At 38.7% G+C, this 14,902-nt stretch overlaps 1 protein-coding gene and 1 pseudogene across 1 annotated transcript; one reads left to right on the forward strand and one right to left on the reverse strand.

Annotated features, from left to right (window-relative positions):
* Positions 1-8,766: 8,766 nt before the first annotated feature.
* LOC137714734 (probable LRR receptor-like serine/threonine-protein kinase At3g47570) lies at positions 8,767-13,312 on the forward strand (annotated as a pseudogene).
* A 385-nt stretch (positions 13,313-13,697) lies between these two features.
* On the reverse strand, positions 13,698-14,337 carry LOC137714441 (inactive beta-amylase 4, chloroplastic-like). Its single transcript, XM_068453660.1, has 3 exons — positions 14,141-14,337; positions 13,981-14,058; positions 13,698-13,899 (listed from the first exon to the last, which is right to left on the reverse strand). The coding sequence occupies exons 1-3, from the start codon at positions 14,335-14,337 to the stop codon at positions 13,698-13,700; spliced, it is 477 nt and encodes a 158-aa protein (XP_068309761.1).
* Between the last annotated feature and the right edge of the window lie 565 nt (positions 14,338-14,902).

Below are 14,902 nucleotides of genomic sequence, written 5' to 3' on the forward strand. Positions count from 1 at the left end.
GGGCCTCGTATTGGGCTTCCATTCTTGTTTGGACTGAGTCTTGGCTTTCCTTGATCTCATTTTCTTCTGGGCCTTGCTCGCTGGGCTCAATGGTGAGTTTGCTGATGTGGCTTTTTGGGATTTGAGGCCAGTTTGGGCCTAGCATCCCTGTCATCCAACCATCAAGAAGGCTTAATCCTCTCTGGTTTTCAACATTTGACTGGAATACTATCCGGCATGCTTCTTTCCAAACATAATGAGTCTGGAAGTCTTTAATGGCTTCAAATATGCTACTGAGGGCGCGGTCTCTTTGTTTGACGGCATTCGTTGCGTATGGATCTACCCATTCGTCTGCTTGCTCCATTGCTTTTATTGTCAGGATGTCGTCCATCCTGACTTCCTTTATCAGATGAAATGAAGGGAATTTAATTGCCCTTCTTAAAAGCAAATCTGACAAGTTTCTTCAAGACCAATTGAAGAACAGTGGAGGTCCTGACTTGAACTCCAAAAATACTTCTGGCATATTGCTAGTCTGGATAGTGATGAATGTGATAAATTCCCGAACAACTTGAGGAAGTCTCAGGAACATTTCCGTATTGCAAACTTTTACATTTGCTAAGAACCCATATTCAAATATGGCTGCTAATATATGTGCATCTATTGCTACTTGGATACTGATTTTGTACCCGTTGTCTTTAACGATCTTGATGGCTTTAAAGTTGTCGTCTGTTAGAGCGTCATATGCCTCTAGGAACTGCTTGACAAAACCTCTTGATAGAGCTTCAGCTTTCTTGTCTCAGTGTCTGGTTTGATCAAAGAATGCTGGTAAGATTCTTTTCTCTATGAAGTTTTGGACCAGGGGGCTTCTTGGTCATAAACTTAGATATTTGTTTGGAAAGGGAATACATTCCCGTTGTACGTCTCCCATTGAATCTGGACTTGGGAAACTGCAGCTTGAGAAGTCGTTTTTACTACTTTGTTGCTTTTGCCGAAGAGTTACTCGACGGCTCTGACTGGATTTGGATCCATCGTCCCTGCTCGGATATGGTTCCATACCTGGTTGAGAACTGCTTTTTGTTCTTCAGAGATTGGCGTCTTATTGCTAATTCTCCAATGAACAATTGAGTTCTTGCTGATGAGATACCTCCTCTTCTGTAAGTAAGAAGTATCGGCTTTCTGTAGTGGTTGTTCTGGCCGTAAATCTGGACTACGTCTTCCATTTCCACTTTCTGTTTGGATAGCTGATCAATAATGGATAATGGGTTTTTTGAGGTTTTTTCACCTTTAGGGTTTGCTTTCAGCCAAAAGGCTTCAAGGCTAGAGTTTTGAGGTTTAGCAGTGGGCTGAACCTCTTTTGATGCACTCACAGTAGGTGAGACACTTTAGAACCTGCTTCTGGTAGGGAAAGTCCGCTATCATCACGCTTTTGGAGGAATCTGTCAGCCAGGATGTGGACCAAACGTACTAAGCATGCATATAGCTTCAATATGGTAAAGATGCCTACTTCACTTTATTCAAAAGCAAAAATAGTGGTTGCCGACGTTACGCGACAAAGGCATAAGCAATAATGGAGATAGTGGACTCAGGCTGTCAAAAGCCAACTATAGTTACTTTAGAGCAACTCCACCCCATTGGGGTAGGTCGTCTCAAAGTCTCCAAAACAGGCCAGCCTCCCAATTTTTTACTCCAGCCGAGCCTAATAGGCTGGCACCCAGCTCAAGTCAGTCTCTAGACCGGCCTAGAATGTGCTAAGCTAAGGTCTGGCCTATGTAATGTCACACTGGCGTCAGCATGACATTACAGGCCAGTTTTAATTTTTTTGCGCTAGGTGCGTGGGAAACAAGCTCAAGTGGGTATACGGTTCCCGACCAAAAAAAGACGGCAGAGTCTGTAGTTGCAGAGCACTAATGGGTACCGGTGAGTGGCCACGTGGCTCATTCTGGGTTGTTAGATTTTCAACAACTAGTTTTCTGAACTGTTGGATTTTCAATGGTCAAAAAATTTGAATTTGAAAACCAACGGCTAGTGACATGGCTCATTCTGGGTTGTTGAAAACCAAATTTGTGTCACAAGAATGACAGATTTTTAGCATACATGTACTTGTCATAGCATTGGAATTCACCGATTCCAGGAAACTTCCACCTACCATCACCAAAAGGATGTGCAGGATATATGTGTGAGCAATTTAACAATGCTGCATTAGAAATCATTGGATTGGCTTCATACTTGTGGTTCTAGTGTAACAGTAACATCTTAAGTTCACTAGAAGGACAATGACCAACACTAATTTCTAATATCACAGTTCCGATTAAGGATTCAAATTTCTTAGCAAAACTTGACATGAAATCTTCATAGCATTGGAGGGCAGTGCGGCCGCAAAAGAGAGGAACTCGTCAACTCCGATTGTAAGATAATCATCATTGGAAAATCCATTTTGGTCCCATAATATATATGCTTATTCTGATCACCAATATGGGAGGAAATATCTAAATTCAGGATTCAAACTGATGGGCGTGTAATGAAGGCCAAACTATGGTTTTTCTTTCACATCCCTTTGCAAAGATAAACTTTTTACGCACATCAAAGCTACAATCAAGTATGCGAAGCGGAAGAGTAACACCCCATTTTCTTCTAGAAGAAGAGTTAACGTTTGAGTGAAAAGACAAGGCAACATGCAACTTCAAACCTGAGTCAGAAATCCGTTTGAAAAGCTCTTCATATAGAGACCAATCATGACCAAGAGGAGAGAAACGCTCTAGATTCCCCACCAAACCTCAACTGCAATTCCGTGGACACCTCTACTCATGCTTGCTTGAGAACTACCGATATTTCTGTAAACACAATCTACTGTGTTTCCATATAAACAGATATTTTCATCGTTGCTGCCTACAAAACCAATTGTAGAATTAGAAAAATTCATGCAAAATAATTTTAGGAAACATATAAATCGACTTGTTTGATTAAAAACCATACCTTTACCCTAAAGCTTCATCGAGAAAACAAATGAGGGGAAGTTCTCAAGAAAGTCCCCCATACCTTGCAAGTGTATATGTGTGTATATATATCGAACTTTGCATTCTGCAAATTACAATTCTAAGTTGCGCCTTAGAGGGAGTGACCGAATGGCCCAACGTGTATTACCTGTTATCTTAGATTGACTAGAATCAAACTGAAAGCCAGTGCAGACTCCCTTGATAGGAGTCGAAGGGTCTCTAGATAAATTAATATCTTTACAAGTTGAGTAAACAAAGAAGCAATCTCTAGTTATAACAGTCTAATGAGGAAGAATTTGTTCACGTTAGGTCTTGATTGTTTAATCAATATTTTATGGAGGAGGATTCTCTACCCTTCCATGCCCTCCTATTTGAACGGTTACAGTTAAGCCACGTCAACATCTTATATTGATTTTTTTTATAGAGATAATAAGATAAAAAGCAATGTGTGAGAGGATGGGAGGAATGAGAATAGAAGGGTAGAGAATCCTCCTCCATATTTTATTGGTGTTCAACTTCGTGGGTACACGAGAAAAGGAATTAGGTAAACAATCTCAACATTTCCCTACTACGGTACATATCCGACTATCCGGTGACAGACTTGGATAAGTAACATGATGAACCGTACATGTATCTCTAGGCGCTATGATATCTTATTATGTGGATCATGTCTTGCTAGAGGGTTCCAAACCCCGCCCTTCTCTAATAGAGGAAAGTTCAAAAAAGATACGGCAGTCAAAACTGCTTCTGTCCCTAGTTTTTTTTTTTTTTTTTTTTTTTTTAGCTGAGAGCAAGAGAGAGTAAGTTGTCTCCAATATATGTATATGGCGATCTTTCCACTAGGCAACTTCATTCTACTAAGGAGTGCAGGGCTAGGATCGTTGAATTGAGTTGAAGCATGTTGATTCCGCTTAGTAGTTGGCCCAGCTAGAGCACCAATTGAACTAATCCTAGCCTGCATTCATGTTGTTTCGAGGAGGCATTCCTGTTTATGTTAAGAGAAATGGCTATGTTTTGATAGAGTGCATTGCTTGTTGTTCTTAGCAACCTTCTCTCACGAAAGATGTGCAATAGTCTTTTTTTTGTTTTTTTTAGAAAGGGTTTACCCCTTGTATTTCCCTAAACACTTTTCACTAACCAGTATATTGTGCAAAGGCAAAGGGATATTATATACTATCTAGTCAAGAGGATCATAATTAGGTCAAACGAAGCTCCATAGGCTTCCATGCATAGCTTAGCGCCTAAGAAGCCCTTCAGCTGTCCAACTTTATATTCCCGATGCCACCAGCTGCTCCTCAACCACATTCGAGCTCCCAGCAAATACTCAGGAGTCCGACCCAACAAACCTTGACGACCTTCTTTTGTGGTTTTTTTTATTCGGATATTATAAATTTTTTTCGGCTTGTACGGACATTTTCATATATATTATAAATAAATATTTTTTTGTTTATTAATTATTGTTTATAATTTAATTAAAATATGTAATTTAAAAAAAAAAGAGAAAAAAAATAAAAAAAAACCTTTTCCCGATGAAAGATCTTTGCCGCATAAGATTAAAAGAAAGGAAAGCTTTCGTCGCGCATCATCATGAATGAAGAAATTTTCATACTGCAAAAATATTAAAATTACTCGAAAACCAAATATTATAAAGACAAATTTCGTTGCATCCTTGTAATTCTATGTTGTTTGTTTTGATGGAGTGTGAACTGAAGACTACAATTCCACAATTGCGCATCTCCAGCTATATGCACAAAATGGATGGAACTTGTTGGCTACCAGCACATATTATTAAGGGAGGAAGATTGTATGCCCTCCTTTTACCATGCCCTTCTCATCCCCTTCTATTTGTGCGGTCACAGTTAAGCCACATCAACATTTTATATTCCTATTGCTTTTTGTCTTATTATCTCTATTAAAAAAATCAATATAAAATGTTGACGTGACTTAACCGTGACCGCACAAATAGGAGGGGATGGGAAGGACATGGTAATGGGAGGGCAGACAATCTGCCTCCATTATTAAGATAGTGTCAGTTTTGGGTTTCTTGTATGTAATCATTTGCCTATAGTAATGGAGCAATTAGTGCTCATAGTTGGTGGAACAGTAAGTGCTGATAGTAGAGCAAGCAATTAGTGGAGTTGGTAGCAGTAAAAGAATCATGAATTATTTGGTGGGCGGGCTACTAAAATTATTACTTTTAATTAAATTACCGTTATCTTTTTAGACCCATTTTTCTACCTAAACTACCCTTACCTCTCTCTTCCTTCTTCCTCGGCAAGCACCGAGAAGGTGTGACCACCTTGAACCACCACCACTTGTTGGTGAGCCACATCACCATCACCCCCAGCTTGTCCCATCTCTCTATTCTCGAGCCCAGAACCCAAACTCGAACAACACTCGGACCTCGTATCGGATAATAATCGAAGATGGAGAAATCCGACGAGTTCTCATCGTCCCCGACAAAGGTAGCCTCGAAAACCCCCAAGATCTTCGTATATCGTGTTTAGGAGTACGATTAGGATGTTTTAGTGTTGTTTGGACGCAGAAATACCCCGATAGTAGCAAATCCAGTTTTCTGACGAAGATTAGGCGGCTTTCGAGCCGTTTTCCTATCAACTCCAGCCACGGCCGAGGAGACCAAAGGTATATTCCGATTCCTTGTCCCCTGAGCTTCGATTTGATATATTGGAAGGCTAGGGTTAGTGAAGATTTTGAGTGGTCGGAGCTGGGATTTATCCCAGCGGTTGTAGTGACAACCGACCGTAGAAGAAGAAGGAAAAAAAAAATAAATAAATAAAAAAGAAGAAGCCCAGATCTGCGACCCGAATCCGGTTCCTTGTGTTGACTTTTTTGAAATTTTCTCAAGAACCCTTCTAGGCTAATTTTGACACCCCAAGTCCATTTTTGACATCCATTTAGTGAAATTTTGAAGTTTTAACATAGTTGACCACCGGGGCATCTTAGTTTACTTTTTAGAGTTGACCGTCGACTTTTTATAAAATTTGCCCGGGACCCCTCTTAGCATATTTCGACATCCTGATTCCAAATCTGCACTCCGTTTTCCCAAATTCAAACATTTTAATCAAGTTTTGCTAATGGGTCCCAATATTATGCTTAGGTGCGATTACCATCGGAGACTCCGACTTTTCTAGTTCGAGCAGCTGCGATCTCGCGATTATCAGTAAGTGGGTCTTTTCTTTTATATAGTATATATATAATTGTTAGTTTCCAATTATACATTGCATAAAGAGTTTTCTACAATTCGCCTAGATTAGTATGACGTTTATAAGATTTAGCGCATTGATAGAAATTATGAAGTTATGCTATGTCCTAAGGGATGCACAGGTATACGTATTATTATTGATGCCTTAATTATATTTACGGTCGTGAATAGTATTATGGTGACGTGAATTATCAATTTACCACTGTATAATTTTATTTACGTTATCTGCTCATCGTGTGTTGCACTTGTGTTAGTACTTGTTCGGGCCAGGGCCAGTCTTTCATGTGTATGTTCACATCGCACCGTACACTCACTTTGGATCTATTGTAGGTGCCAGTCCTGTTCTAGATTGCTACAGGCAATTAGGACTCATATGTGATGCGCATAGCGCCAATCTTCACGTGATTGTAGTACTATAGCATAAATCATTATTTCACCAGTCTTGTGCATGTTAGAATATCTCTGCATGATCTTGTGTGTCAGCATATGTCGATGAGCACTCATTATGATATTTTAGTTTATGCGAGGTTACATGATATTGAATGTTAGGCATTTATTTACGAATTATTGTGACTTATTAAATTTCTGAGATATTGCAGGCTACGGTAAATATTTTCACACTATATGAAATATGTATATTTTGGAAACTATACTTGTTTTATGGCAAGGGGTTATTATGTTTTCAAAAAGGTTTTTACAAAGCTTATTTTTTAAGTCCACTCACCCTTATTTTTCGCCCTTCCAGGTTTTAGTAGCTGAGTTTTCGTGTCGACGAGGATTCTTGGCAAACTTTGGAATAGGTGATTACCTTCAATGGTATAATTCTTATCCTAAATTTACTGTACTTTACTTATGCTCTGACATCACGTGTGGAGTTAGTTCATTCCCGTTCACAAGCGCACTCATACATTTAGGCGCTTTTAGTTTTAAATTTATTCACATTTTTCACATCACTATACTCTCTGGCTTCGTCACCCTCCTGGTGTCGGCTAGCACAACTCGATTCGGAATCCAGGTGGACATTTCGAGTCAGGGTGTGTCAAGTGTGCACTGAAGACTACAATTCCAAATATGCGCATCTCCAGCTATGTGCACAAAATGGATAGAACTCGTCGGCTAGCAGTACATTTTATTAAGAAAGTATCAATTTGGGTTTTCTTGTAATGTAATCATTTGCCTACATTAGTGGAGCAATTAGTGCTGATAGTTGCTGGAACAGTAAGTGTTGATAGTAGAGCAAGCCATTAGTGGACTTGGTAGTAATAGTGGAATAAGGAATTATTTGGTAGGCGAGCTACTAAAATTATTACTTTTAATTAAACTACCAATATTTTTTTAGACCCAATTTACTACCTAAATTACCCTCACAAACCCAATTCAATATATAAATTTATCTTTACACCTATTTAGAAAATAAAAACTCAAAATCAATATTCTGCCACTCCTTCTAAGCGGTACACATCACTCAATCTTTTATGAAAGATTAGCATCGAACAACATTGCCAGCCACAACATTCACTTGGAAGTGTTCATTGAATTTTTCCTCATCACAATTGAAGGAGACGAAGATTATCTCAAACTCTGTCTTCCACTCTAAGCATTTCATAAAGTCTCACCAACTGAGGGGTAATAGCCTTCCAATGCCTACACCAATTTGCAGAGAAAGGCACACATTACATGACTATAAGGGTACCTAATAATCTCATAATCAAAACAAGATTATGCTTTGATAATCAAGAGAAAAAATTCACCTCTAAAAATGAAGGCATATTTTCTATGCCTGCTTGAACCTCATGTTCTTATATTTTCATGAAATTAAAATACTTTCAACATCCAACAACCGAATTAAATTATGAAAAAATAATGTTGATTGAAACAAGAGGAAGAAGAGGAAGCTTTTGGAGACTATACATTTGTTTCACCATATAGAAGGAACTCAACACCTTCAAATTCACGAATGAAATGAAAAGAAAGCATGACATTCACACAAGTAGCTAGACTTTAAAATTTAAAATCCCATATATGTTTCTACTAGTAATTATACTTTGGAAAAGGCACTGATTTTGTTCCTAAATCTTAAAAAAATTGAAATCAAACTTGGATAGATCGATTCATACTTTAGTTTGATCATTGTTCAAAAAGAGCTTGTTTTTCTCTATGTTAGGGTTTGATTATTGTGGGTTTATTAATACATTTTAGTTTTATTAATTCATCTTGTACTTAATGGTAATTAAGTAATAGGGCATAAAAGACAATTCACATTTAAAGTTTAAGTTGGGTGTAGAGAGAGATTATGTGGGATCAAATAAAGTTTAAGTTGGTAGAGCAATTAGTGCACACCAGACAGTGGAACTTTAGTGGAATAAGTTAGGTATAAGTCCTCCTTGTTTGCCAGGCAAGTCTAAGTCGTGCATAAGTCTAAGTCGTGCATAAGTCTTGGTAACACCAACTTGTTTGCCTATATTATGTGAATGTAATGAGTTCAAGTTTTCTCTCGAATTAAAGGCGAAAGCCGAAAACTACTACAATTAAGGAGAGCATATACATTGTGTGTATATACGGAGAAGAGAAGTCATTTCCTATTGTCAAAAATGTTGTCGATGATACACTACTGCGTGTGTTACATCTTTATGATGATGATGGCTAATTACTTAACTGCAGGTGCATTAGCAATAGCTCATACCAATTTCAGCACAGATCAGTCTGCGCTTCTTGCTCTCAAAGCTCACATCATTAGTGACCCTCAAAACATCTTGACATCCAATTGGTCCTCTGCTCCCAATTCCGACATTTGCACCTGGGTTGGCGTTACCTGCGGTGCTCGCCACCACAGAGTCACAGCCTTAAATCTCTCGTACATGGGTCTTGCTGGGGTTATTCCTCCGCATCTAGGCAACCTCTCATTTCTTGTTGAGTTGGGCCTTGAGAATAATAGTTTTCATGGTCCCCTACCCCAAGAACTGTCTCGTTTGTGCCGGTTGAAGGCGATTAACTTTGGAAACAACAACTTTATGGGAACCATTCCTTCATGGTTTGGGTCCTTCCCTAAACTCCAAACCTTCAAATTGTTGGGTAATGGCTTCTCTGGTTTCATACCCGCTGCTATCTTCAACTTATCTGCACTTGAAATAATTGATCTGAGTGGTAACCAACTATCAGGTACGTACGTAGCACCATTACCAACCACCTAGGCATATAAATTAGTGTTGCTTGCTTCATTACATGTAGGGCTGGTTTGGTATTGCTGGTATTGCTGTGCTTTGAAAAAAAAATACTTTTGCTGTGCTGTGAGAATAAGTAGCTGTGAGATAAAGCAGCAGAGTGTTTGGTAAACTTTTTTGTAAAAGTGCTTTTGAAAAAAAAACAGTATTATAGTGTTTGGTAGACTTTTATGTAAAACAGATATGAAAAAAAGCCGGTTTTTCAAAGCTGGGTTTTGCAGATTCATGTTTTTTGCTTTTTTTTCACCCAAAACTGTGAAAAAAAACTGAAGCTGAATGTTTACCAAACACAAAAATAGCTCCCAGCTTTTTTTATACGAGTTTTTTTTCAGAATCACCTCAGTACCAAACCAGGCCTTAACATCTTTGTTACATTTTAACTCTATATTATAAAATGTATAACAATCATCTCGTTTGTTTTTTTTTCCCTTCTTTTTTGTTGGCATGCATGCACATATTTAACGGGTAGCATACCCAGAGAAATCGGCAACTTAACAATGGTGAAGAGCATACAACTTGACGACAACAAGTTCGAAGGTATACTGTATGACTTAGGTTTTGTTATATATATATATATATATATATATATATATATATATAACCCCCTTCTTAGCTGGGATCTTGTTCAACTTCATCAAAAAATGGGATGAGAGGACTATCGTAGGATCGTATATTTACTATGTAAGACCCTTCTATTCTAGAGCAAAAAAGGGGTCCTATAGTGAGTACATGGTCCTTGGAATGTATCCCACTTTGCTACGGTACAATGGGATTCCCACTAAGAAGCTGCTCCTATACATGTATACATGATTTTAACAATATGCACGGATTGATTTTATAGAACTTCCGAAAGAGATAGGCAGTTTAGGTCAGCTGGAGGAGTTGTTTGTGCAGGACAATGCCCTAAAAGGCTCTACTTTTGTGCCTGCGCTCAACATATCTTCATTGACTACTTTGGCTCTATTCGGGAACAACATGAGTGGCAGTCTTCCGGACAATATATGTGCGCATCTTCGGAATGTTCGAGGAATTAATTTGGGTCGAAACCAGTTTGACGGTCTTATTCCCTCCAAACTGTGGCAATGCAAAGAGCTTCGTTTAGTGTCATTTGAGGATAACAATTTCCATGGAAGCATACCCAAAAGTCTGGGCAATTTGACCTACTTAAGCAGGATTTATCTTTACCACAATAATTTAGAAGGTAATAAATTTGGGGGCGTTTTACAATCATTTCGTTTTTAGTTTTTAGTTTTTATTTAAACTGAAGTTACAAAGTTAATGCAAACGTGCTGAAATTGTGACAGGTACAATACCGAATGAGATTGGTGATCTTCCACAGTTAGAGATTTTGGGACTGATGATTAATAATCTCAATGGCGTCATCCCACCCAAACTCTTCAATCTCTCCATGATAAGAGTAATAGGGCTTTCTTTAAATCCGCTCTCAGGTAGCCTCCCAGCAAACATCGGTCTTAACGCTCCAAACCTAGAATCCCTTCTTGTAGACGGAACTAACCTCGTGGCTGGACCACTCCCTAACCTCTCCAATGCTTCCAAGCTCAGGGTGCTAGACATGGGTTCAAACACATTCACCGGGTTTCTTCCTAGCACACTCTGTTCCTTGAAAAACCTCGAGCGTCTTTACTTGTACTCGAATAGTTTGACGATTGATGCTTCTGCTCCACAAGTAGAAAGCACTCTCTCTTGCTTGTTTAATCTTAGAAAACTGACAGGATTATCCTTGGGAGGTAATCCACTAAACACCACGATTCCAGTTTTTCGCGGGAATCTCTCTACTTCACTCCTAGATGTTGATTTAAGCTTTTCCAATATCAGGGGTAACATTCCCGTTGATATTGGCAACTTGAGCAGCTTGATAACATTAATCCTGGAAAACAATCAGTTGAGCGGACCAATTCCAACTTCAATACAAAATCTCCAAGCTTTGTATTTGAAGGATAACGTACTGCGAGGACATATCCCGTATGAACTCTGCCAACTAAACAACCTAGCCGAGTTAGATTTGGGTGGTAATTGGCTCTTTGGTTCTATTCCTTCTTGTTTGGGTAATTTGTCAGTAGCTCTAAGTAGTCTATGGTTAGGGTCCAATTTGTTAACTTCTAAAATACCATCTTCCTTCTGGCAACTCAAGAATATATTGCACCTAAACTTGTCATCCAATTCTCTAGTTGGACCACTCTCGGAAGACATCGGAAAGTTGAAAGATGTGGTGGATATGGATTTATCAAATAACCATTTCTCCGGAAACATTCCCGGTAGAATTGGTGGTCTTCAAAATATGATTAATTTGTCCTTGGCAAACAATTATTTAGAAGGCCCTATTCCCAGTTCATTTAAAACCTTGCTAAGCCTAGAATTCTTGGATTTGTCCAAAAACAATCTATCTGGAGAGATCCCAAAGTCATTGGAAGCACTCTTGTATCTCAAGCATCTGAATTTGTCTTTCAACAAACTCCAAGGAGAAATTCCAACCGGCGGGCCTTTCAGAAACTTCTCTGCTGATTCATTTGTATCAAACGGCGCACTCTGCGGTGCTTCCCGACTCCACGTTCCCCTGTGCAAAAATAGAACAAAAGTTAAGCCAAATTGGAGGAAAGCTAAATATATCATCTCAGGGGTCATACCAGTAATACTCCTAGTGGCCGCTGCATTGATTTTGATACTATGCAAGAAAAGGAATGCCCAAGTTGTTAGAGAAACTGCCTCGCTACATCAACTTCTTTGGAGAAGAGTTTCGCGCCTAGAACTTGTAAGGGCAACAAATGGATTTCATGAGAGTAACTTACTAGGCACGGGGGGTTTTGGCTCAGTATACAGAGGAACACTTTCAGACGGGATAGATATCGCCGTCAAGGTTTTCAATTTACAGCTAGAAGGGGCATTCAAGAGTTTTGATAAGGAATGTGAAATGTTAAGCAATATCCGTCACCGGAATCTTATTAAAATCATAAGTTGCTGCGATGAACTTGATTTCAAAGCCCTCATACTTCAATTGATGCCTAATGGAAGCCTCGAAAAGTGGTTGTATTCTCCAAACCGCTCCATGAACATCCTGCAAAGGTTAGACATAATGAAAGATGTTGCATTGGCACTAGAATATCTTCATCACGGTTACTCGATACCTATCGTTCATTGTGATGTGAAACCAAGCAATATACTACTAGATGAAGGATATGGTTGCACATGTTGCTGATTTTGGCATTGCAAGACTCATTGGCAGTGGAGATTCGATGACAGAAACCATGACCCTAGCCACAGTTGGATATATGGCTCCAGGTGATCTATTTTCTCAATTTTGTATATGTTGGCCTTATTAGGAGTTATAATTTTCTTTTTATCATGTATAACTAAATTCACATACAAATTTTGCAGAGTATGGGATGGAAGGAAGAGTTTCGACTAGAGGGGATGTGTATAGTTTTGGTATTGTGCTCATGGAGACATTCACAAAAAGGAAGCCAACAGACGAGATGTTTGTTGGGGAAATGAATTTAAAGCAATGGATTGCAGATTCATTATTTCCCGATGCTGCAATAGGTGAAGTTGTGGATGCCGATATACTTGGGGCGGAGGAAGATGGTGATTTCATGAGTAGAAGGGATTGCTTATTATCCGTTATGAGATTAGCTTTAGCTTGCTCAGCAGCATTGCCAGGAGAGAGGATTAACATGAAAGATGTCGCAATCACACTCACCAAAATCAAGACCAAGTATTTGAAGGACTGTGGAAGAATGAACTCTTAGTTCTTTTTGTTCTCTATATTTTCGGATCCATTTTCTTATTGTTGTTTTCTATATGAGAATATGACGATATTCCTAAAATTGAAATGTCGTATCTGGATTTGTCAATGCAATAAGACCAGTAGTACCAAAATTGCAATTCCAATTATTCTTCCCATATTTGGTAGTAAAGCATTCAGTTTCTATGGCCAACCAAATCCATTTCAAAAAATTTACACTTCCAGCTCAAGAACGCCTGTCATGGGAACACAAGGTTATTTCAGTCTGCAAGTACAACCCTTAGACGCAAATAGAGTTAGTTATATGAAAAGTTCCAGTAAAGATTGAAAATACATATTGCAGGCCCGTGTTGTTTACATCCATCTACATAAAAATGTTGCATGGCTAAAGAAACACAACTTCAATTCAGCGTTTGCATTTTATTCTAAGTGGTAGTTCAAGGATGAAATGTTCATGAGCAGAACGATAAAAGCAATTATGTCATGCAAGTTACCCTAGGCTTTAGCTATGCAGAAATTTTTCATGGGAAATAATTAAGCAAGCTGCTTTCATCAGTTTCATACGAGGAAAAAACACCCATAATCAGAAAGAAAGTTTTCCTCTCCCTCTCCAAAGAAAGGGACTTCAGATGGGAGACTGTTGTAACACCAGCCTTTTGTGGTCCCTTCTCTTCCCACTGAGGTTTTTCTTCCTTGCATGCAGCCATCTTTAGGTCACCCATCCTGAAAGAAACAAGGTTGTAAATAGTAAAAATTCAATAGCAACCAAATTTCCGTCAGAGGAATGAAAGATTTTTAACATACATGTACTTGTCATAGCACTGGAATTCACTGATTCCAGGAAACTTCCATCTACCATCACCAAAAGGATGTGCAGGGCATCTGTGTGAGCAATGTAACAATGTTGCATAAGAAATCATTGGACTGGCTTCATGCTCGTAGTTCTAGTGTAACTGTAACATACTTAAGTTCACCAGAAGGACCAAGACCAACACTAATTTCTTCTATTATAGTTCCGATTAAGAATTCAAATTTCTTAGCAAAACTTGACATGAAATCTTCATAACATTGGAGGGCAGTCCGTCTTCTAAAGAGAGGAACATGGTCAACTCCCAGTGTAAGATAATCATCATTGGAAAATCCATTTTGGCCCAATAACATATATGCTTATTCTGATTACCAATCTGGGAGGAAAAAAAGAAGAGGTCAACTTCTTTATCTCAAGATTCAAACTGATAGGTGTGTAATGAAGGCCAAACTATAGTTTTTCTTTTACATCCCTTTGCATCGATAAACTTTTTAAGCACATCAAAGATAAAATCAAGTATGCTAATGGGCAACACAGTACCATAGCATGTTGCAGAGCAAGAAACTGAACAAACATTGATATTATCTCTAGTCATCCTAATGGGTTATGTTTCTTAAAGTATGACCCGGTAAATTAAGCGTTCCAATACAGCCATGTGCATTGTACCAGACTAATAACTTCAAATGGGATTTCAAAATATCAAAGAAGATAAACCTCTATGATCCAAAGTGGAAGAGTAACACCCCTTTTTCTGCTAGAAGAAGAGTTAACGTTTGAGTGAAAAGACAAGGCAACATGCAACTTCAAACCTAACCTGAGTCAGAAATCAGTTTGAAAAGCTCTTCATATAGAGACCAATCATAAGCAAGAGGAGAGAAATCGTAACCTCAACTGCAATTCCGTGGACACAAGCTAACT

This window comes from Pyrus communis, chromosome 14, assembly GCF_963583255.1.
Source record: "Pyrus communis chromosome 14, drPyrComm1.1, whole genome shotgun sequence".
In the NCBI taxonomy this organism is placed as follows: Eukaryota; Viridiplantae; Streptophyta; class Magnoliopsida; order Rosales; family Rosaceae; genus Pyrus; species Pyrus communis.